This window comes from Ammodytes marinus, assembly GCF_949987685.1.
Source record: "Ammodytes marinus genome assembly, chromosome: 18".
Classification (NCBI taxonomy): domain Eukaryota; kingdom Metazoa; phylum Chordata; class Actinopteri; order Uranoscopiformes; family Ammodytidae; genus Ammodytes; species Ammodytes marinus.
The window spans coordinates 26438066-26463993 of record NC_137222.1 but is presented as its reverse complement, the minus strand read 5'-3'; the positions used below and the strand labels follow the sequence as shown (position 1 = coordinate 26463993).

Genomic DNA, 25928 nt, shown 5'->3' with positions numbered 1-25928 from the left:
GTTGTGTCTTTCTGGAGCTGTGACAGAAAACAATTACTAAATGATTAATTGTATTATATTCAAATCAAATCAGTGCAAGAAAGTATTATTAAACCCCTAACACACCTCTTTAACCTATCTTTTCAAACAGGAATTTTTCCTTCTAACATGAAAGTAGCTAAGGTTATACCATTACATAAGAATGGTGATGAACATTCATTTACTAATTATAGACCAGTCTCACTTTTAACACAATTTTCTAAAATTCTGGAAAAGTTATTCAGCAATAGACTTGATGAATTCATTACTAAACATCAACTTCTGTATGACAGTCAATTCGGCTTTAGAAAGAATCATTCCACCGCACTGGCCTTGGCTGAATCGGTAGAAATTATTAGTAATGCTATTGATCACAAATTGTACTCTATAGGAATTTTCTTAGACCTCAAAAAAGCATTCGACACTATTAATCATGACATCCTTCTTAATAAACTGGAGAATTATGGCATTCGAGGTTTGGCACATGACTGGGTCAGAAGTTATTTACATGACAGGAAACAATTTGTGAAATTAGGGGAGTTCACATCGACATGCTTAGATATTGTTTGTGGGGTCCCTCAGGGGTCAATCTTGGGGCCGAAATTATTCCTGCTTTATATAAATGACATATATAAAGTGTCGAAAGTCTTAAGGTTGATTTTATTTGCGGACGACACAAACATCTTCTATTCGGGGAAAGATCTGAATAATATGGTTGAGATTGTAAACATTGAATTGACTAAGTTACATGGGTGGTTAAACCGAAATAAGTTATCACTAAATTTAGAAAAAAATAAATTCATGATGTTTGGCAGGAGAGCATCAGATGTCGCTGTAAAAATCAAGGTAAATGGGATTGAAATTCAAAGGGTCAAGCAACACAAAGTCCTAGGGGTAATAATTGACGATAAATTAAGCTGGAAACCACAAGTTAGCCATCTCAGGGGCAAAATAGCCAGGAGTATTTCTATACTTTGGAAAGCACAACATTGTTTCAATCAAAAGGCCTTGCTTGTATTATACTGGAGTTTAGTTTCCCCACATTTGCATTACTGTGCTGAAATATGGGGAAACACTTACAAAGGTACATTGCACCCGTTGGAGATTCTTCAAAAGAAAGCAATACGAATTATTTACCAAGCCAATTACAGGGCACACACTAATAACTTTTTTATTGAAGGCAGAATTCTCAAATTACGTGATGTGGTAAATTACCACACAGTACAAATTATTTACAAGGCTTAAAAAAAAAGCCTTCCTAACAGTTTACAAGCAATGTTTGAAGACAGAGAAGTTTCGCATGATTTAAGAAGAAAAGGTCAATTCGCTGAGAAAAATATACGGACCACACTTAAATCCTTTTCGATTTCTGTAAATGGTATTAAGCTGTGGAATGGACTTGATGAAGTTGTCACAGGGAGTTGCAGTTTGCGCAATTTCAAAGCAAATTATGTTTCAAAAATTATTGAAAATTACAGACTAATAACCTGAGCACAATGTCAATGTCACTTTCATAACAATGTTGTAACAAATAACACAGGCCAGCAGACAGACTTGTTTTTGAATACTTTTGCAGAAGTGTTTAGACTACCAGTTTAGTAATGGAACAGGCCAAATACAAGGCCACTTCACACTTTATACACTTGGCATTGTCACAGAAAAACTGAACTGTGCTGAACTGATCTTAAAAGCTGAAGCAATTAGATTAAAATTGACTGTGTATTGGACTGCAGATTCTTTAAAAAGAAAAAAAAAATGTATATGTATATATATATATATATATATATATATATATATATATATATATAGCTATATATATAAAAAAAAATGTTTTTCGTTTGTTTTATTTTTATTTTCTGTAACAGTAATCTGTGTATCTGAATCCGAATTTGATGAAAATGGGGGCGGGACCTGATAAGCCTTTGGCTTCTTCCGTCTCCCTTCGGACAACACAAAGTATGATGTATGAATATTTGCAAGAGAAAATTGTGTATTGTGTGGAATTGTCCGAAAGAATAATAAATAAAAAATAAATAAATAAAAAAAATATTGTGTCAAGAAGTCACACCATTTTCATTTGCACGCACATTTGTGTTTTTTCCTGTTCAAATTCATCCACTTATTTTTAAATCCTATTCAAGAGTATGTATGCATGTGTGTGTCCAGTCAGGCTCCTACCTGCACCCCATGCTGACAGGTATCTGCCCTCAGTGGTGAACTTGAGTATTCTGGCATTGCAGTATCCATCAGACACAAAGATGTTTCCAGTCTCAGGGTCTACAGCCACGTCAGTGGGCTGGCAGAAGTGACTGTTGTCACTTCCTGGTTTAAAAGCCTCTCCCAGTGCCAGCAGGGTTGTGTCTGTGCCATCACTGCTCACCTTTAACACCTGATGAGTGGAAAAGAGGGGGAATGTTTACTGGACTTGTAGCATTAAGAATGATGCCAAAGTAAAGTAGGCATGGGCCGATAACAAGTGTCAAGGTATAATGAGGTTTGAAAAAGTCAGTTATTATTTTCCATCATACTGTTCTAAGGTTTATTAATGTTCAGAATATTCCTGCTACATACTTTTACTAAAAGAGAAATGTGTAGAAAGTGTGCACGTCTCCAAAAACCTTGTTGAGCTGCTCACAGTAGGACTGCTTTTATTTCCATTTTGTTAAGAATAATTAAATTATTGGTGGTATCATGTTATCATACCAATTTATTAATGTTCAGAATATTTTATATGTTGTTTAAAAATAAAAAGATTGTGTTCAGCTGAAAAAAATGAACATTTCAAAATAACACATTTGAGAGCTGTAATCTCGATACAGTAAAACCGTGGTATTTTTGCCCAAAGGTTATTATACCATCAGAATATCATACCGACACATGCCCAATCAAAAGCCCCTTTTACACAGAGACTCCAGCATATTGACGTAACAGATTGGCGGATCGCTGTGTGCATTTCCACAGCGTTCCACAATGAAAGAGGGGCGTGTGACACAAGAGCGTAAGCAGTGTGGTCATGCTTCAAGTGTGACGTAACATAACATAGCGCCTGGCCGCTCCTTTCTTCTCATCTCCAGATGTATTGTTGCTAGTTGTCTTGGACTGCTACCTCAGATATATAGAAATCCCCTGGCTGCGGTCGGACTTTTAGCACGTCTTGAAAACATCTAGACAAATTTGGCTTGCCACTTTCTCAGAGATGATTTAATCCGGCCCGCGACTTGTAGAGCACACATTTCTGAGCATTTAAAAAAAAAGTAAGTCTCTAGCCCATTCCTGTGAGGAGTAATGAATTTTTAAAGAAATAACCAAAATGCTCACTCAAGCCGCTAGGGGGCAGCCAACATAAAAATAAGCACATTTTAGCAACGTGGGAAATGGTAAATGGCAAATGTCAATCTTGCTTCACCGCTATTAATGTTTCCTCCAGTGCTTTATGGCAAAGTAAAAACCAAAAAAATTAAAAATAAATTATTATTTTTAGTGCTGAACAATTAATGTACTAGCAAGCGCGGTGTGTCTGCGGCTCTGTGCGTGCGAAACGAGCAGGAGCATGCTAGTATAGGCCTACAAGATTTATTTCCTCAATTTCAATGCTGCTTTATTTTTATGTTTTAAATTGGGAAAAACGTGTTCCAAAACAACCAATAACCTCTGTGTTTAAAAAGAAATCAAAACAGTAGAAGTTGCACTTTTATTTAATTGTATTTTGTACTGTCTGCATGTTTGCACAAAATGTGTCCCTGTACATAGCAAACAGTTGTATTGTTGTATTCAAATAAACAGTTGTTTATTTCATGAGTGCGTCTTGGCATATTTGAGCAAAATACCCCCAAAAATGTTGCTGCGGCGCTCCGCACCTCCTATTCCCATGGCCAGCAGCAACCTTTACTAAGGGCGCACTCACACTAGGCAAGTTTGCCTGTACCGTGCTCCAGTACGATTGCCCGCCCTCCCCACTGCCCCGTGGTCACACTGCTCCTAAAGGCCGCGGCCCGGGCACGATTGCTCCATCATACATACGCCATGACGTCGTAATACGATACATACGTCATCACCAAGCGTACTCGCTGCCGGAATTAGTAGAACAACAATGGAGAACAACAATAGTTGCGTATTGCCCCAAACTCCTCCGAATTTGTGTGGGTCTTATCCAGCTGCGACCATGGGTGCGACTGAATACTGTCGCCGGCCCAAATTTCTAGCAAACTCTCCACTTCGCGATCGCACCGGAACCCACTCGTGAAAATCTTGCCGCCATTGTTTACAATTATTGTGGGGAAGAAGGGTCGCGCATGGATTACGTCATCCAACTCAGGGTGCGTATCCGTGCGTGTGCGCGTGTCATCTCATTAGCATCTGTGCCGTTCTCTCTGGCACACCTTTACCAAGTGTGCCGTGGCCAAGGGGGTGTTCCGTGCTGGAATACGGATGGCGTGGTCACACTAGCCAAACGTTCTAGACTTTAGTATGCAAATGAGCTCGGGCACGGAACAGCGGCCCTAGTGTGAGTGCGCCCTAAGACATTTACTGGGGGGTAGGGCCCGACCGATATATCGGCCGGCCGATTTAATCGGCCGATTATAGCACATCTCCGAAAAATCGGCATCAGCAAAATGGCCGCCGATTTTTTGCCGATTTTTATTTTTATTTTTTTTCAGCAATCATGTGGAGTGAGATACATTGCTGCCCCGGAGGTAGCCTTATAGCATATACGCAACAGCAGCAGCAGTTGTGTTGTAATACATTGGATTAATTCACACTTGACCGTTCCCCCTGACACCAATAGCAGAGTCATTGGTCATCTCTTGACTGTTAATAGTAGTTGATATTACTATAGTTATTATATAGAATTTATATAGTGCTTTATTGGAGATCATTCAAAGACACTTTACATCAAACATATATAAAATCATACTTATAGAAAAAGAAAACAAAATACAGTAGAGCTGCAACGATTCATCGATGAATCGATTATTAATCGATTATTAAAATAATCACCAACTACTTTGATAATCAATTAATCATTTCGAGTAATTTTTTTTATAAAAAATGTCCAAATTCTCTGATTTCAGCTTCTCAAATGTGAATATTTTCTGGTTTCTTTAATCCTATTATGACAGTAAACTGAAATATCTTTGTGTTTTGTACATAACAATACATTTGAGGACGTCAACATGGGCTTTGGAAAATTGATCAACATTTTTCAAAATTTTCTGACATTTTACGGACCAAAACACTAATCGATTAATCGAGAAAATAATCGACAGATTAATCGATTATCAAAATAATCGTTAGTTGCAGCCCTAAAATACAAACAAATTAAAGATAAGGTTTGGAGTGGAGTCTGGTGTAATTATGCTTTCTGAAAGAGGTGAGTTTTGAGTTGACTTTTGAATGAGTTTATTTAGTCTGAGATGCTGATGTTTAGAGGGAGGGAGTTCCAGAGGGTTGGGTGCAGTTACATAAAATGCTTAATGTCTGAGTTTAAAAATGGGTCATGTCACTTTAGACATATTTGTAACACTTTATTTTTTTTAGATAATGCATATTTCAATAAATAAAAAGTTCCTGTACACCTATTGACAGTAACAAGTATTTATATATATTTAAAGGTTCAAAAAAGTAAATTTTTTCAATATATATTTATGGGATTAAAAAATAATAAAAAATCGGCCGATTTAATCGTTATCGTAATTTTTCTCAGAAAATAATCGGCATCGGCACCCAAAAATCCATATCGGTCGGGCCCTACTGGGGGGTACAGAGATCCCTTGTGATCCGTGATAATGTAGGTTACAAATGTAGGCTGAGTAATAAAGCATATTACTGAAAAACAAAGCTAAAGATTTGGAGTTGACATACGTACGTTATTTTGCCATTATTTTACTGGTCCGGCCCACTTGAGATCAGAGAGGCCCTCGAACCAAAATGAGTTTGACACACCTGGTTTAAGGTATTTCATAGGATCAATTTCTCTAAAGCTAAACTGGCAGAAATATACCCTGACATAGACGATAGTTGCAACCGGTGTGGCTTTGCCCCGGCTGACCACAGTCATATGTCTTTTCTCTGTCCAAGCCTGAACAATTTTTGGTGTTCCGTCTTCAAAACACTGTCTGACGTCCTACAGCTAAATCTTCGGCCATGTCCCCTGACAGCCATTTTAGGGGTTCCCTGGTGCCTTCTGCCTACTCTAGACCACAAGCAGATGTTATCGCATTTTCAACTCTTCTTGCTCAGAGAAGAATACTTTTTGAGTGGAAGTCTCCCAAGCCTCTCCTGTCATCTTCCTGGTTAAGTGATGTAAAGTTCTTTATTAAACTCGAAAAAATTAAATATTCTTTGAGAGGTTCCTTGGGAAAGTTTGACTCTAGGTGGCGCCCCTTCATTTCCCACTTTAATGACCTTAAGTCACTTTCAGATGGCTAATCAATAACCCTGTAAGCTGCTTCTTTTGGGTATTGTGTGAATGTGTGTACGTGTGATGTTTTTGGCCGACATTGTCTTGTACTTTTTTTTAAATATGTTTTTTTATTTTTTATTATGTCAATCCAAAATGTCCAAGGATTGTTTGGGGTGTGGGGTGGGTGGGGGTTATAACTGTTTGATGTTTGTCTGAACAAAATAAATAATAATTCAATAAAAATAGTTTATGAAAAACATGTAGACATCACTGCAGGTTGGGCCGTTCACACAGGAAGCTTTTCGGGATTGTTGCGGGCATCTTACTACCATGGTATTACCTCTCCGGGAACCATCACCTTATCAGGGTGGAGAGGTTTGTGTGTCCCTATGAACCTGAGGGCTGTGCTGTCTGGAGCCTAGTGCTCCTGGTAGGGTCTCCCAAGGCAAAGTGGTCTCAGGTGAGGGGTCAGACTAAGAATGGTTCATAGTACTTTAACAGCAAGTAGAGTTTAGCTGTGAGGAGTTGTGCCCCACAGCCCTATACTCCACAGTATGGAGAATCCAATCATCGCAAATCCTATACTTCCAGCGGCGGGAGTCCGCAGGAATCACACGGCAGATGGTGGAGCTGATCCCCCCCATGGGGGGCAGTATGACGGCAGGACCCCAAACCTGAAAGGGAGGATCCAGTTTGAACACAGCGACCCATGTAACGCACTCCTGCATTGTCGGAGACCACTTATAATGGGAACCTTCAACGCAAACACAGTGAGAGAAGAAGCTAGGCTGGCAGAGCTAGCACACTGTGCCGAGGAAAGGGGAGTAGAAATCCTGGGAGTCCAGGAGCACAGGAGAGTACATGAACAGGACCAGATTGTGTACTGCAGAGTGGGGAGTCACTCGTTCATCACCTCATCAGCATGGCGAAACCAGGCCCAGGCTGCAACGGGAGGTGTGGGGCTACTGCTAAGTCCTCGAGCACGAAAGGCTCTCCGTAGGGTGCACCAGCACACAGACAGGATCCTTATTGCAGACTTTGGCGGCAACCCAGCTACAACCATCACGGTAGTGTACTCACCTACCAATGTAGCGCCAGTCGAGGAAGTTGAGGAGTTCTATGGGGACCTTAGATTAGCATTCCGGGGGGTTCCGGCTCACAACTTCCTAGCATTTCTGGGGGACCTCAACGCGAGGCTTGGACCAGGGGATGCACCCATCACGTATCATGAAAGCACTAACCGCAACGGTGAACAACTTGCTGCCCTGCTAACAGAACACAAACTACTGGCTGCGAACACCCTGTTTCGGAACAGAATGGGCAAGAGATGGACCTTCCAGGACCGGGCTTCTGGTATGCTACGTCAGCTGGACTACATACTGGTAAGGCGCAAGTGGAGGACTTCGATCCTGAACGCAGAGCCATACAGCACGTTTGACTCTGTTGGCTCAGACCACAGAGTGGTTTCCATGAGGGTGCGACTGAGCCTGAGGGTCCCCAAGCCTAGCCCAAAGATCCACCACGACTGGAAGTCCTTTTCGGAAAGCCCCGACCTCCAAGCCAGATACACAGTTGAAGTGAGGAACCGCTTCCAACTGCTGGATACGGAGGAAGAGCCTAGCACAGTGTACAAGCGGTTTGTTGCAGCGAACATGGAAGCAACCAGGGAGTGCGTACCTAAGAAGGAGAGGATCAGAATCTCCCCAAGGTCTAGACATCCAGAGGGCATGCAGGCGCGTGCAAAGGTGGAGGAGGCGCGACAAAGCTTTGACTGCGAACGGACCACCGAGAGGCGTGGAGTATTGAACGAGGCCAAACACAGACTCTTCAATACCTACGACAAGATCAAAGGGGAGGAGCTGATGGAGAAGATACGGAGAGTGGAGGCAGCGCAGGGGGAACAATGGTATGGGGAGTCATGTAAGGTCATAAATGAGATACGTGGGCGCAAGAGGGCGAAGGAGGGTATGCCTGTTTGTAGACAGTCAGACCAGAGGCCTTCTGTCGCCGCTCAAGGACACGCCCAGCCGCCTTCATTGTACGTAGCTCACTGGTGTACCAGGGTGCGGAGCGCGAGAAGGAGACTGACCTCGATGTTAAGGGGGCGTGGAGATCCAGGAGACTGCTCAGGGACTGGTTGTATAAGTCCACTGAGTCAGCAACAGAGAGGGAGTCAGTTGAGCCAGAGGAGAGATGTTGAAGGTCCAAGGCCAGTGTGTCCATGTTGATATTTTTCACATTCCTGAAGTGGATCTGCCGCTTTGGTTTGGTGTGGGGGGAAGGAAAATGGAGCTCCATTGACACAACTCTGTGATCCGAGATGCCAAGATCATAAACCTGTAGGTTGCTGATAGGGGCGGAGTTTGAGATGACCAGGTCAAGTGTGTGTCCTCTGGAGTGTGTGGGGCCATCAACATGTTGTTGTAGGTTGAGGGAGTCTAGCAGCTGAAGAAAATCAGCAGCGGGCTGGCATGAGGGGGTGTCAACATGAATATTTAAATCACCCAGAATTATGGTATTGGCAGAGGTAGTACAGAGTGTTGTGCGGAGATCAGACATTTCCGGGATGAAAGCAGAGTTGGGTTTTGGGGGCCTATATATGAGGAGACACTGAAGCAAGGAAAAACTGCAGGACCAGACGGCATTCCCCCAGAGGTCCTTAAAAACTGTAATCTCGACAACATCATCCTGGAGATCTGCAACCTGTCTCTGATAGAAAACATCAAGCCCGATATGTGGTCTCTTTCTAACATCATCCCAGTGCCTAAATCTGGAGATCTCTCAAAGCCAGACAACTACAGAGGCATCAGTAATGCACAGGCTTACCTGGGCTGAAGCCCCAGGGCCTACAAGAATCAGGGGCCTCTAAAAAATTTTTTTTATTTTTTTTTTATTTTAATTTTTTTACTGTTTCAATATAGGCCCCCGATCTAAGAAGGCCCCGCACATTGTCATTTAAATAAATTATTGACTGGCTCATGATAGGCCCCTGATCTTAGGGGGGCGTAGAGAGATTAGGGGCCCATCATGAACCAGTAAAGAAAAAGGAAAAAAAAATCACATTATTTTTGGCCTACGAAGATCAAGGGGCCTATCATTCACCAGTACATTTTTGTTATTTTTGTTTAAATAACATTGTTCGGGGCAACGCAGATCAAGGGCCTATATTGAGATGAGCCATTAAAAACAAAACGAAGAATTCAAAGAGAGAAGTAGCTTTGGGATAAGGGATTATAAAAAAAAAATTGGAATGCTGACTGACTGGATTTTTTAAACCTGTATATTTTTGTTTCTGCTTTTTGGTATTTCTGTGTCTCCAAATGATTTCAGAAAATAGCTCACATAGGACACAATTGATTTAGCCTTAGTTTTCTTCTCAAAGTGCACCAGATTGATGCATTTTACTTTAAAAGGTTAACATTTTTCTTCCGGGGGGGCATGCCCCCGGACCCCCCTAGAAGGTCCTGGGTCCCCACCGCTGTCTCTTCAATAACTTGGAAAAACACAGTAACCAACCATGTGTGTTTGGTTATTAAAAGTCACTAGACCAGGAGGGGGTTTAAGTACATGTTACCTTAAAGAGGACCTATGATGCTTTTTGACTTTTATGACCTATAAATGTTGTTATGATGATTCATAGTCATGCTTAACCATACTAAATTATCAAATAATGACTTACATGCATTTCGACGTATTCCCTGCTGACCGTCTGGGGTGTCTGTGCAGAGCACTAAACACTATTCTAGCCAGTCGAGAAGTCACGTCTTCAAAGCGGTCTACCCTTTCATAATTTGTGACGTCGCATAAAAATTTGTGACGTGACCACGCGGATGTTTCCATGTATGGTAATGCTGTCACAGACTTGGGCTATGCAGACGACATCAGCCTGATATCGGACAGTGTAGAGCAGGCACAGGAGCTCTTGACCAGAGTGGAGACGGAATGTGCCAAGGTTGGTCTTAGGCTGAATGCCAAGAAAACCGAGGTAATCACCTACAACAGGGGTGTCCAAACTACGGCCCGCCCGCTTTTTATTGGCGCGCGGCAGATTTAAAAAATATAATGTAATATGGCCCTTTGGAAATAAAATAAAATAAATAAATAAATATATATATATATTTTTTGCATTTCTTAGTTAACCCACTAGTGCAGGGGTGTCAAAAACTGATTGATTGGCCCGTGGCACATTTTAAAAATATAATGTAATATGGCCCTTTTAATTTAGACTTAGACTTTAGACTTTATTGTCCCCAAGGGGAAATTCTTTTTCACATCACATGTACATTTATGGGCTGCACGCCGACAGACAATAGACAGAAACAAAGTAAACATACATACAGGATATATAAACAGGGTGGGACTGGGGTGATTTATCTTGGCCTTTTGTTGAGGGCTGCTATGGCTGCAGGCACCAGGCTTTTGCCATAGCGAGCCCTCCGGCACAACAGGGACCTGTACCTGCGTCCGGAGGGCGTGACAGTGAAGTGGCAGTTGAGTGGGTGAGTGTTGTCCTGTGCTATAGTGGATGCAATGCGTGAGATGGCCTTGAGATTCAGTTCTGACAGTGTGGGTGTGGGGAGACCGATTAATTTGGCAGCAATGTTTGTGACACGTGTAAGCTTGACCCGGTTTTTGACAGTGAGCATGTTAAAGAAACAGATGGAACAGTAGAGCATTTAATTTTTAAATAATTTAAATGCACTCATTATATTACAGAGAAATGTGACCCATAAAAGATAAAGAGCAACAAGCCCATGCCTGAGGACCCTGCATAATTTATTTTAAATTAATGTTATTATGGAAAATCTATGTGTCCTTCTCTAATAGCTTCTAATTCATCTGACACAGTGTCTCCATTTTTTTTCATACAAAATTCTTCAGATTTAGCCTCTTAATTTCCCTCTCAAAGTGCATCAGATTCATGCATTTCACTTCAAAAAAATCTCCCAGGGGGGCATACCCCCGGATCCCCGTAGGAGGGTCGGGATATCGGCTGCCTACAATTTTTCACAGAGCCGGACATTGGACGCAAAAGCAGAAAACACTGGGTGTTTCATTGGCATTTAACAAGAGGGGAAATGTGTCTGTTTAATGTGCAAGGAAAGTGTTGCCGTGAAGAAGGATTACGATTTACGAGGACACTATGAAACTAAACATCAGAGCAGCTACATATCCTGATAAATGTGTTATTTTTGCAAAGTGGCCCGGCCCTTCGTAGATTTTTCTGTATGTGGCCCTCAGTGAAAAAAGTTTGGACACCCCTGACCTACAACATACTCCCGGACCATCCACCCCTAATGACAGCAGCGGGCATTGCTTTGAAGGAAGTAGATGACTTCAAGTACCTGGGCTCATGGGTAAACTCATCAGAACAAGACCTGAAAGTGAGGAAGGCGCTCGATTGGAGGGCCCTGAATGGCATGGCCTGTGTATGGAAATCCAACCTCCCCAGAAACATCAAGCTCAGCTTCTTTTACGCGACCGTGGAGTCTGTGCTTCTATATGGCTGTGAGACCTGGACCCTGAAACCCACCCTACAGAAGTCTCTGGAAGGGTGCTACACCAGAATGCTCCGCGCAGTACTTAACATCGACCAGAACGAGCATGTTACCAACAAGCATTTGTATGGTGGGCTACCAGGGCAGTGAGAAGGTAGCAGCCAGGAGAATGAGGCTGGCCGGTCATTGCCAGAGACACCGCGAGCTCCCAGCCAGCAGGCTGGTGCTATGGGAACCAACACCAAGGCATCGATCAAGAGGACGTCCCACACCAACATACGTGGACACATACTTCGGAAAGATGTGGGAGCAGAAAGCACTGGCAAACTAGCCAGATGCATGGAGGATCGAGAGGATTGGAAGCACCGCTGGAGGACTCATCCGAGGACGACCTAGAGAGATTACACAGTCATGCCTTTCTGTCTCGGCCCCATTAGCAGTGCAGGGCAAGGCCAATAGAAGACGTCATAATCACGGCTTTCACTGGAAGTGTAAAAGGGGTTTAAATCGGTTCTGAATGCAGAGAATGCTTACAAATGACTTCCAACAATTTAATAGTGTATGATGAATGACGTTTAAATTATTAGTATATAAATAACAGATTTTAATCTAGGCTAGAATACCACTTTCAGTTTACCTGATGAAGAGCCACATCAGTGACCCAGTAGCTATTGTCCTTGTCCATAGTTATTCCATGAGGCAAGTAAAACCTGCAGAATGGGAGAAATGTGTCAAAAGAAATGTATCATAAAGAGACACTGTGGTTGTAATGCAGGATGCACACCACATACGTATATACAGCTCTGGAAAAAATTAAGAGACCACTCCTAATGTTCAGTGTCTCTCGTTTGACTATTTATAGGTTTATGTTTGAGTAAAATCAACATTTTGGTTTTGCCCTACAAACTACTGACAACTTTTCTACAAAATTCCCCCAAAATATTGTCATTAAGGGCATTCCCATAGGGTAATGTAGAGATGAAGATTTAAGAAAAATCCAGACTGGTCTCTTAATTTTTTCCGGAGTTGCATATATACACTCACGGCCACTTTATTAGGTACACCTGTTCAATTGCTTAAAAAAACAAAAAGCTGATCTTCCAATCACATGGCCGAAACTCAATGCATTTGGCATGTAGACTTGATCAAGACAACATGCTGAAGTTAAAATCGAGCATCAGAATGGAGAAGAAAGGGGATTTAAGCGACTTTTAACATGGCATGGTTGATGGTGCAAAGCAGGATGGATCCATGCTTTAATGTTGTTTATGCCAAATTCTGACACTACCATCTGACTTTCGAAACTGAAATCGAGACTCATCAGACCAGGCAAGACTTTTCCAATCTTTTATTGTCTAATTTTGGTGAGCCTGTGCGAACTGTAGCATCAGTTTCCTGTTCTTAGCTGACAGGAGTGGCACCCGGTGGGGTCTTCTGCTGCTTCAAGGTTGGTTGTGTTTTGCGTTAAGAAATGGTATTTTGCATACCCTGGTTGTAACGAGTGGTTATTTGAGTTACTGTTGCCTTTCTATCATCCTGAACCAGTCTGCCCATCCTCCTCTGACATCAACAAGGCATTTTCATCCACACAAATGCCACTCACTGGATAATTGTTCCTTTTCGGGCAATTCTCTGTAAGCCCTAGAGATGGTTGTGCATGAAAATCCCATTAGATCAGCAGTTTCTGAAATACTCAGACCAGCCCGTCTGGCACCATCAACATTGCCATGTTCAAAGTCATTTAAACCCCTTTTCTTCCCCATTATGATGCTCGGTTTTAACTTCAATAAGTTGTCTTGCCCAGGTCTACATGCCTAAATGCATTGAGTTGCTGCCATGTGATTGGCTGCTAAGTTATAGGTGTTAACAAGAAAATTAATAGCTATACCTAATAAAGTGGCCGATGAGTGTATACAGTGCTGCTTGAAAGTATGTGAACCCCTTGAGTGACTGAACATCTGCCCAGAAAGGAACTTCCTTCAAAAATATCCACAAGCAAAAAGTGATTTTTCAGATAAAAGCCAACCCAAACAATACATCAGACCAAACTACATACAGACCATTTGCCACCACCATTCACTTGGGAGAAGGTTCTTTTGGTGGTAGGCAGAGTTGCGTTTTCGCCAAAACATGGCCATTTTGGTTATGACCAAACAGTTACATTTTGGACTAATCTGTCCACAGAATAGACTTCCAGTTGTGACAAGCAGTTTTGTTCTTTTTTGAGAGCTGAGGCTTCTTCAGCAACCCTTCCATGAAAGCCATGTTGACTGAGTTTTCTCCTTATTGTGGAACCATGCAAATCTGTCCCACATGCTGCAAGAGAGGTCTGCAAATCACTAGATGTAATGTTTGGGTTGGCTTTCAACTGAAAAATTAATTTTCTTGTGGCGCTTGTGGATATTTTTGAAGGAAGTCCACTTCTAGGCAGATGTTCAGTCACTCTTAAAGCTCTCCATTTGTAGATGATTTGCCTCACGGTGGACTGATGGAGCTCACACTTTTTTTTATGTATTTATAGCTATCCACAGACAAATGTGCAACATCACAACTTTCTTCCTGAGATCCTCTGAGATTTGCTTTCCTCTTGGCATGTCTGGCCTGTATAGGTTCACTTTTGTGGGCCTAAACTGACCTGGTTTTATCTAGTGCTGCCCAATATATTCCCTTATGATCTCTCCTTACATTGGTCATTTTCATCACTCAATTTGTCCAATCTGATTATGTTTACCTGCTCGATTTAAGCAATGCAGCTCAGGGTTCACAAACTTTTGCACATACAAAAGTTGGCAAATCATTGGTTTTATTTGTTTTAACAATTGATTTACGGAAAAGAAAAATGTGGAATTGATAAACACACACCTATTATTTAATAAAAGAAATGCAGGTATTGATAACAATTAATGAATGGTTAAACTAAATAAAATTCCAAAATGCTCAAGGGGTTCACATACTTTCAAGCAGCACTGTGTACAGTGGTGGCCAAAATGATTAGAACACCTGACAGATCTGCAGATATATATATCAGATGAAGTCAGTCCTACTGTTTTTATCCCCTCTTAACTTTAATATTTGGTATGTCGACCTTTTGCAGTAATTACAGCAGCACATCTCTTTGGCACAAAGCCAAAGGCCAAAGGCTTTCCTTTGAATATGTAGATTTGTCCAGTTTAATTTTCAACTCGCCCCAAATTAGCTCGATGGGGTTGAGGTCTGGACTTTGAGGGGGCCAGTCATTTATTTTCTATGTTCCAGCAGACTTCTTCTGTCCCAGGTACTGGCAATAGTTATAGATATAGTTAAAGAATGTTTCATTGTCCCCTTGAAAAATAAATCTGGGCCCAATAACACGACTCCCAGAGGGTACTCCGTGCCTCACCAGAATGTTGTGGTTCACCTTCTTATCCATGATGCCATCAACTTTCACTAAGTCACCTGTTCCTGAGGCTGAAATGGAACCCTACACCATAATACTACCACTCCATGTTTAACTGTTGAAAAGAGACACTCATTTTTATATCATAGGTACTGGAGCACTTCTGCCTTGGACCGCAGACGACTGTCGAGAGTGGTAAAGACTGTAGAGGGTCATCAGAACTCCACTGACCTCTGCAGAGCATCTACCACCGCAGAGTCCACAGGAGAGCTGCCTCCATACTCAAGGACCCCACCCACCCCCCGCATGGACTGTTTACACTGAGGTACAGAAGTGTGCTGTCCAGAATAACCTGACTAAAGAACTCTTTCTTCCCCACTGCCCTCAGACTCCTAAACAACAGATAGGAGTCTGATGTTACTGTTACTGTTGTTATTATTATTCTACCTCAGGACTGCCACCAATGTTTACATTTTTAAATTTTGGTTATGCAAAACGGCACACTTTCTTGGATTTGCACCATTCTGTTTTATTTTATTTTAACTTAAATTTCTTGTTTTACCTAGTTGCTGCTCTTCTATTTGCCTTGTAAATTGTATATTCTGTATTCTTGCTGCTTTTTTTCTATTTTACTTGTATATTGCATATTTTCATGTTTCTTTCTTGGCATTCAGTCTGTGGGAAACAAAGGAAGAATTTCATTGTATGACTGAGAACATGTTTCTTATTGTGCATATGAACACTTTGAATCTTGAATCTATCAGTCTACAACACTTTAAACCAATCTTCCTTTGTCCAGTTATTGTGTTCTTTTGAAAATTTCAGACATTTCACTATATTTTACTCTTTCAATAATGGTTTCTTTGCTGCCATTCTACAAGTCCTTCTTCTCCCAGTCTCCGACACAGTTCTTGAAGACAATGTTGCACCATTAGTCATTGTGGTGTTGATCTCGTCACAAAGTTCTTGTGAGGTGTTTCTTCGGTACTGACTCATTTAGAGATGCTTCATTTGTCCGTCTGAAAGTTTCTTCTTTTACTTCTCCCCTTTTGGTTCTGATGTGTATATGTGGCATCATGGTGGTCTAAAGTGTCCTTTACAGTGCTTGTGTGAAATAGGCCTAACTTGTTTTTAGTGAGGAAAATGACCTAAATCTCTTTATCATGGCTCTATTCTATGTTTTATATAGCTTAATGATTACTTTGCTGATATTTTATTAATTGTTTGGGTATTTTAATGGCCAATTCAACAAAAACAACTGGGATGCCAAGTGTTCTAATAATTTTGGCCTCCACTGTATATACGTATATGTAGCAGGTAGTCTCTCTTCATAGACCCACGGCTCGCCTTTACAACAAATGAAAATAAAGGGTAAAATACTTACATGTTCCTTCCAGAAGCCTTCAGGACGTTGCCTTTGGCTGGGTCCACCACTAGAATAGTGGACTGCTGAATAGGACCTAGGGACCTCTGCTGGTATCTAGCCTGCATGTTAAAAGAGCTGAAAAAAGAAGAAAGAAAACGCTGATCTTGTTGTAGTTTCACACATAAAGCTTTTCCATAAACCAACCCAGCTGACATCCATGTCATATTACCTACATTAATATGAACTAGCTTGTAACTGCTCCACCATCTGCTGACTATTATTGAAACCATTTTCCCCCATATGCCCTGAGAAGATTATCAGCAACTGTCTGATAACATTTAATGATACCTTGGCCTTCTTTTTGAAACAGGCCTACAAATGAAGACATGTGGGCTGTAGCTCTAACCAGATGTGTGGTGTCTAGCTGTGATAATATGACATCTGATTGATAAGTTAAAGAGGTTGTGGGAGTAAGCTCTCTTGATAAATTACATTACTGACAAAATCCATATATCAAGAGGAAAGTATATAATATATGAGTGAGAAGAACTTACTCTGCCCCCCAGTGGTGGTCACCTCTGTGGAAAATTACCAAGTTAGAGTCTGAGTCTATGGCAAGTCCTGACACCTGGCCCAGCTGGAGAGAAGTCTGTGGCCACGTGGGAACTAACTCAAAGTGGTAATCTACTCAAAAGACACACACAAAGCCGAGATGGAATTTTGTCAGTGGTCTTGTTGCCAAAATCACTTTTACGTCAAAATCAGAAGTTAGTGTGTTCAAAGTAAAGAACAGTAATGCTTTAGCAACCAAGTGTAGCTGTAATAATGCGTAGCTCATTATTCTTGAACTCACCCTGATTCAGACCCTGCTTTTCTTTGTTTGTATCCAACAACGGTCTCTTATCTTGATGAGCTTTGGGGGAAAAACAATAAGAGTTATGCAGGTTAAATGATGTAAGCTTAATCAAACAAGACAAGAGCACATACATGGAGAAAAGAGTAAAGGTGAGTGTGAACCTTAAATTTGAATGCATTCACCTTCTAGTAGAGGTCCTGGCTAATATTTGTATGCACTTCATTTATAGGAGAGAATGTCTCAACTGTTCTAGGCTAATATGACCCCTACGAACAACATGGGGCCTATCCGAATAGTCCAATCTCCTAACCTATGAACCACCTTTCCTATACCTTAACCCCTAAACGTCATCGGGGTCAATGACGTCGGTTAGGAAAAGTGGAGTCGAATTCATTTGAAACAGTGCTGTCTTTTCCTATGTTCGATAGGAAGCACCTTTCATATCTATGAAAGGTGCTTCCTATCGAACATAGGAAAAGACAGCACTGTTTCAAATGAATTCGACTCCACTTTTCCTAACCGACGTCATTGCGCGACGGCGAGTATTGCTGACGTGAGTCACTAGCGTGAAACTACACTATTCTCCGAAAATTGACTACAACAAGCGCTCGTTTGATCCATGCGTTCTTTTCATATTGATTTTAATCAGGTTGTCGCCAACAGAGTGAGAATCACTCCCATATATCCCAATTCACATGTGGAATAAAAAGAGGCTACACTTATGTTGATGTTGAAATGAACTGCCCCCAGTAACTTCATTAAATGTGAAGTTGGTATTTTATTTTCTTATGGTGTAAATTATGTGCTACGAAAATAACTATTATGATGTTGGTATTTTATGAGTTCTTTATTATCTTAATGGGGAGGGGAGGGGGGTATTTTGTTTTAGCCGAGTTAAATCTTCCTCTCTTCTCTTCTCCTCTCCTCTCTTCTGTTTTACCTCTCGTTCGTATTCGTGTAGAGTCGGTAAACTCCGGCGGTGTCCTGTTGCTTTAAATCTTGCCGCCGTAAAGGATTATGGGATACCACTATCTCCTTTCCTTTCGCATAGGTTGGTCCGGAGTAACCTATGCTAAAGGAGGGTTAAAGGATGAATCGAGGCTCCTTTCCTATGCCTTTCCTAAGCATTTTGAGAATTCGGATCACCTATCCGCCGAGCACTTCCGGTTCATCTCGATAGGAAAGGAAATTTCCTATGCAAAAAAGACTATTCGGATTGGCCCATGGTATGTGAAAATGACTACGGAAGTGACCACGCCCATTTGACATGTGACAAGGACTGGGGTTCAAAAAGGGGATTATAAATTGCAAAATTTAAAATTGTACCTCTGCCATAGTTACTTATTTGCAGGTATTCGAAAAAATGGGATGGCTGCAGTGTGGATCTATCCCTCAGCTGAGCAAATGAAGAGACTGCATTATCAGTGTACAAGTCGTAACAAGACCTCTGCTTTTCCAGACTGAAAAACAGTATCTATTTGTGAAGGGGGAAATGCATGATTGTGGCAAATGGGGGCTAAAATGGAGGTGTTCTGCAATTTTAAGAAAATTATAATTTGATGCCAAATCCGCAATGAGTTTTTAACTACAAAATTAATATCTTTAAATAATGCTAGAGGTTTTCGTTCTGCATGGAGTAGCGCTGGAAGAGAAGTGTCTCTCATTTCCTGTTCTATGGCTACCCATGATTGGGTCGTATCTTTAAGCTCATCAGGATATGCGTCCTGCCAGTAAGTAAGACCCCGTTTCCATTTGTCTTTAACATGTGGTTTTTGTCATCGGATCACATGTGGATAGCTCTAACTACAGGTGGAAACACTCTCAAGACGCATTGAAGACGTTTTGAGATCGAAAACCACATTCGGAGGTGTGTGTCCGCATTCAAATAATAGTGGAAACAGCAATGTGACTCTTGTCCACATTAGGGACCTCCTACTCAACTGCCTGAGCGGAAATACGTAGAAAATGCATCACTGGCGGCTGCAACTAAATGTTTTAGTGTGCGCCCAGTTAAAAGTATTGACAAGCTATCTGTCCTCTGTTTTCATTTAACCGAGTAAAACTGTGATGACACGGAAGTCGCTGATTTTTTTTCTGGCGCCCTGCAAGCTGCAGGCATGTGGAGCGCTAACTTCCTGTTCTTAACTGCTTCAAAATAAAGGTCAACTCGCGCTTGGCTAGTAACAGGCTTTTAATGTGAAGGTGTACAGGAAATGTTCTATTTGCACAAGGAATAACTTAACTGCATTAATATGGAAAGCCATGGACTGGTGGCGGTGACAAGAGATTATCAGAGGCAGACGTTAGAATAGCCACACGCCTAAGAGTTTTTACTTTTATATACTATCTATGATATTTCCCACATTTGGCGAGTGTTAATGTAGAGCCCTCTAAGCAGTCCTGTGCATCGCTCCTCCTTGTCTAAATGAGACAGTAGCCTATCTCGTCAACCTAGACTGGTAATTATCTTCGCATGTAATGCCTTTTAATAGCAAATGCGATTAAAACTGTGGCACTGTACAGCCCTGTATGTTTACTTGTTTGAACCCCACCGGTTAAAAACAGCAATGCAAACGGAAATTATGTACGTGTTGATTTAAATACAGCGCGGGTAAATGGAATCGGATCACAAGTAGACAAAGAAGTCACATTTGAAAATACAAGTGGGAACACACGGACTGAAAGCTGGCCACCTTTGATCGGATTACCAAAGTCAGATGTTAAAGACAAGTGGAAACGAGGTCTTAGGGCATTGGCTGCCCAATAATAGTGCTGGAATCTAACCTTTCATTTCTAAGCAAAATCATTTAAAAAATTGTTTCATCAACAGCTAAATAACTACTTAGCAATGAACATCTGCTTTGATGTCTTCCAGTCAGGATTTCGACAACACCACAGCACTGAGACCGCTCTGGTTAAGGTCCTCAATGACATCCATTTAAACACAGACAGTGGAAAAAGTTCAGTCTTAGTTCTAATATTGAATGTGGGGTCCCCCAAGGTTCCATTCTTGGGCCTCTACTGTTTAACATTTACATGCTCCCACTAGCTCAGATTATGAATTAGAACAAATTATGTTACCATAATTATGCAGACGACACACACATTTACATAACCATATCACCAGGAGACTATAGTCCAATACAAGCACTGAGTAAGTGCATTGATGATTGGATGTCACAATAATAAATCGACCATTTGGGTCACTTTTAGTGGACAAATGTTGGAAAGGAAGATTCTTCTTAAATAGTTTGGCCACACGCTTTAGTGGAAAAGGTTGACCGATAGGTTTGTTCTATCCAGTTGCATCTCAATTGCATCTCCCGGGAGAAATTACAACATATCAACAGAGCATCCAAAATGATTGGCTCACCCCTACCATCCCTTGCATCACTCCACTGCAAACCGACACTACGCAGAGCCCACAAGATCATCTCTGATCCCACTCACACTATGTCTTCTAGCTACTGCCCTCTGGGAGTTGTAACAGGACAATTACCTCCAAAACAACCTGCTTCATTAAGGATTAGGATAAGCATGGCCCTTATGTATTATGTAATGTGTCTGTCTGTATGTATCTATGTTATATGTTAAATGTTTAATGTTGGAACCTGTACCAAGGAGCTGTACCGAAAACAAATTCCACCAGCCTGGCTGTGCTCATTAAAATAATCAATCAATCAATCAATCAATCAATCAATCAATCAATCAATCAATCAATCAATCAATCAATCAATCAATCAATTTCATGACATCTACATGTTTAATATGTGTCTCTTGTAGAAACATAATATCAGTATGAAGGCTTTGCAAATGAGAGAATACCTTGGCTCTTTTAGCCGGATTATTTAAACCTCTTACATTCTAAGACGTTAGATTGATGATGCTATTTCCATTAGGACTCATGATACCTCTACATTAGAAAACATTTTGGAAACCATTATACACTAACATAATGTTGTGAGTAACACACACAAAAATAAAAAATAAATTAAGTATCCCCTACCTTCACCATTTCCCCTTTCCAAATAAAGGAGAATAAACAAAAAAAAAACATTATAATGGAACTGCTGGGCAAGGGGCCTACACATAAGCCTAGTGAACGACTAAACGTAGAAACTTAACTTCAGTTCCACACCACCCTCACATAGTGAGCTAAGTATTTCATTGCTCTGATTAGAACAATTTACAATTATATTATTAAAACCCCTGACACTAACAGCTTATACAGGCATAGATCAAAATGCAATTGCTGGTGGGAAACACTAGAGTTTAACAGCACAGACAGTGGGTCACTCTCCGATGTGGGTTAGCTTTAAATAGCAACACAAAAAAAAGTATAAATGAGTCTAAATGACAACATCCCGGGACGCTAAACAATAACACAATAGCAGCATAGCATGCAGTCTTATACCTTACCGGTTCTTTGATCCATAATAACGTAAAAGAGGAAAAATAAACTTTGCCGGTACAGTTTGGTTAGAGATGAGAGACAGCATCCCTGCATTTGCACTACTTACAACAACAGATGCAAGCTATCCCATGCTTGGGCACATGTTCCACAGGTGCAGGGATCAGGCAAACCTTGAGGGTTTTGAGATCCGGATCTCAGGGACTACTACACAGCCCATTATTACAAAACCATAAAACTCATAGGCCTATCCACAGATCCACCCAGCCCTCCTGGGCACGGGACAACTGTACAGGTGTTTCCACCTTGACCGCTTACTCACATTAACGCTAAACTAGGGCAAACCATGCCCAGCGGCCAAAATGTTTTAGTGGATACGGTGCTCAAACTGCGGGCGCTATTTTGCTGCAATTCATGGAGATATTAGCGTGCACAAGCTATTCTTAGTGGATGTGGCCCATACACCGCATTCATGATCAAGTTTGTGTCTCTTTATGGGGCTTGGACACACAGCATTTAGGGCATTGCTGTCAAATGAAGCGATACGCAGATCTTCAAATGTCCCCAGGTCCGTTACTGCTTCAAGACATTTTACAGTCCGGGGGCAGGGTGCACAAATTATTATTGAATTTTTTAGACAAAGTCATGTCCATTCAAAATCTCACCTATTTGGTTTAGGACAGGCTGTTCTACAGATAACTTTTCCAGTAGCCTACTGACTAGCATTTCCACTGCCTCCTGGATTTTGAGCTAATTTTAGCATCCTCGTCTGCACTCCACAAAACGGAGCAGAGGAGTCAGCAGCAATGCAACGCAGTAGTAGAGTACGTCCACATTAATTACATAAATTACATGTGTTTTTTTTATTATAAACTAGCACCTGAAAAGCACCTAATTTTATTAAAAGAGAATTTAGATAGATGACTTCTATTTTTATTTTGCATAAAAATTGTGCAAAAAAAACAAAAGACAATGGTAGGGGAAACACTGACTCTTTTATAACCCCTTAAAAATGGCCATTCTGGACATTTTGAGCACCTCAGACACATTTTCTAGCTCCAACGGTTTGTATGCAAATATGTGTTAATGAGACGTTACCTAATTTACAAATGTGAATATAATTTTTTAGACAAAGTGTAATACAAAAAATGTTTCTCTTTGTGAGGATTAAACTGGTAGAAAATATGAGGATATCTTTAAAGGAAAAAAAAATCCCATTCACAGGGCTTTCGTAGTAATTTTCACATCCCATCACAGTTGAGATATTCTCTCCTAAATGAAGTGCATACAAATATTAGTCAGGACCTAGACTATTCTATTCAACAGGTTAGAGGTATGGAAAATAACCCAATGTGATAACATTGTACCTGTTGAATGTCCCATATGCATCATAGAGTTCATATGAGCTGGAGAAACAGCGATGGGAACATTGGCCTCAGCTGGGATGTGCTTAAACAGCTCTGTGGAACCAGTCTCCATGCAGTTCATGAAGGGGACAGCATGTTTGCTGTCCATGTAGTACATTATGTAGAAGTTGCACATCTCATCACCAGAGGTTCCTCTGTAGAAAAACCATAAAACCAGGCGTCAATACATCACTCACTCTACTAAATACAAAAAGGTAGTAAACAGGGATCATTATGACCTTCTCCAAAACTGCATATTATTGGTTCCTGGTCATGATTCTTTAACACCCAACACAAAGTGATGCTTCTCATAATATTGTCTCATGTGCTTGTATTAAAAATACTTTAGGCCTTTCAAACCTGCATCCGCACTGTGTGAAATAGGTTCTTTAAAGTTAAACACTACTGCAATGATACACTGATGTCATCCAGTAAGGTTCTGTGATGGCCAAATACTCATGCTGAACATTTAGCACATTGACAGAGGAAAAACATCATAATCAAAATACTTCCCAGAGTTCAAAAAATTCTGTCTATAGTTTTATAAACCTCTACTCAGGGTTCTATAAAGACTTCAAACTGGCCATCTTCTTTATCAACTCATGATAACTGAAACAACACAACCTCAGAGCAAACCAGAGAAAAATACTTCAAGGTTTTTGGTAAATCCACTATGCAATGTGAACTCACCCAATATAGGTTTTGGAAGTTCTGCCTTCACCAGTGAACACACATCTGGCTGCAATAGTGTCTCCATACTTCACACTCACCTCCTTGTTAGCAGGATAGAAAGCCTGGAGAGAAAACACATCCATTGATGGGCATTAACAAACTATTCCAAAATGAACCCAACATTTTTTAAATTATATTGATACAACACAGAAAATCCTGACAGTGAAAAGGATGGAACCAAAGAATATTTAACATTTTGGTGATTAATGGTTGATCAATAGTACAATTTTTGATTAAAGAAATATTCAAACTTTTGCGTAATACGCTTATTTTCTCAAATAGGATTGATAGCACTCTATGGACTGGCTCTGTCTCATAGATAACACACTGGGTATAAAGGACACTTCAGTTTTTGTGCAGATTAAACAAATAAAGATAGAACGTAGTATAAAGCAAGCTTTAGAATTGTTTATAGGCATATTAATAATAATATTAAATGGCTGTGGATGTGATTACATACCTGTGGTAGTTGAGGGGACTGTCTCCCAATCAAGCTCCACTTCCCATCTCGAATCCTGTAGCCACTGACCACTTTACCTGTCACACACACACACACACACACACACACACACACACACACACACACACACACACACACACACACACACACACACACACACACACACACACACACACACACACACACACACACACACACACACACACACACACACACACACACACACACACACACACACACACACACACACACACACACACACACACACACACACACACACAAAGTGAGCAAGCTGACTACTGGCGCTGATCAAAGTGATTGTAAAATAGACTGCAACATCCTCTGCTATGACTCACCTAGGTGGTGTGTGTGAGTCCTGAAGGCAAACGGATACATGGGATATGAGCTGTAATCACAGGCGATGTCTGCATTTGTGCCTTATAGGAAAAAAAGGGATATAAAGGCAGGACCAATCTGTGATTATTTTCCACCCATTTCTCTTGAATTCCAACCACAAATGTAAATCCTGATCCGACACCAAAAGGCATTCAGATAGTGCGCAATACAACAATTATGAATTTGTTAAGATAACGCAGATTAAAACCAGGGCTAAAACAAACTGTTTTATAGTTAACAAATTAACTATGGCTGTCAGCTTTAACACATTAACCATGATTAATGCTGATATATTTGTGTTTGACAAATCTACATGTAGGAAAAGTACACCAAACATACCTCTTTTTCCTGGAAGAATAACTGTGTCCACAGACATGAGCAGGTATATGCCAGCAACGAATGGCTGCCTTTGGAGAGGGCATAAAGAGTCACAGTTAAGGGGTAGGAGGTCACAAGGTTTGGTTCTATTCTTAAATGACTCCATCCCTGACATCAGTGGTGCAGAGGGCCTACCTGCCCCTTATTCAAACCAAAGGAGTTAACCTGTCAGCTAATGGAACTTCCACACTTGCTCTAAGTGAGATTTGAGTGGTTCAAGTGCCCCTCTGATGTGACCCTGGTAACCCTAGAAACACATGAGCCACTATCCTTTCATCTGAAGGGGAGCAATGATAAGACAGTTCCATGCTTCAGCTTTGCCCTAAGGTTGCATCAGAGGAGCATATTATTATATTGAGCCCAATATCTGGGGGCTCCTGAGCCCAGTTTGTTCACATGTGAAATCCTCTACCGTATTTTTTTAACCCATTGATGACTATTGCAATCTAGGGTGCATGTCCTTAATGCCTGAGGGTTTTCTGAAAAAATAGTATGAATTGTAAAGTCTACCAAAACCTTAATATCTAAGCCTGTGTAGCACATAGAAACGTGAAATAAAATACATTTAAAAGGTAAGGTTCACAGGTTTTATTTAAAGATGCTCCCTTAGCGCTTACAAACCAACACA

General features: G+C 41.0%; 1 protein-coding gene across 2 annotated transcripts in view; it reads right to left on the bottom strand.

Moving 5' to 3' along the window:
• The window catches only part of pam (peptidylglycine alpha-amidating monooxygenase), a 126260-nt gene that overhangs the window by 68266 nt on the left and 32066 nt on the right, over window positions 1-25928 (bottom strand). For both annotated transcript variants that reach the window (XM_080046837.1, XM_080046838.1), the window contains 10 exons: window positions 25262-25329; window positions 24883-24963; window positions 24527-24603; window positions 24025-24128; window positions 23296-23489; window positions 17515-17574; window positions 17216-17345; window positions 16680-16796; window positions 12557-12629; window positions 2197-2407 (listed from right to left, as the gene is read on the bottom strand). In XM_080046837.1, the coding sequence (XP_079902963.1) occupies window positions 2197-2407; window positions 12557-12629; window positions 16680-16796; window positions 17216-17345; window positions 17515-17574; window positions 23296-23489; window positions 24025-24128; window positions 24527-24603; window positions 24883-24963; window positions 25262-25329 (1115 nt within the window). The remainder of the gene's footprint in view (window positions 1-2196; window positions 2408-12556; window positions 12630-16679; window positions 16797-17215; window positions 17346-17514; window positions 17575-23295; window positions 23490-24024; window positions 24129-24526; window positions 24604-24882; window positions 24964-25261; window positions 25330-25928) is intronic.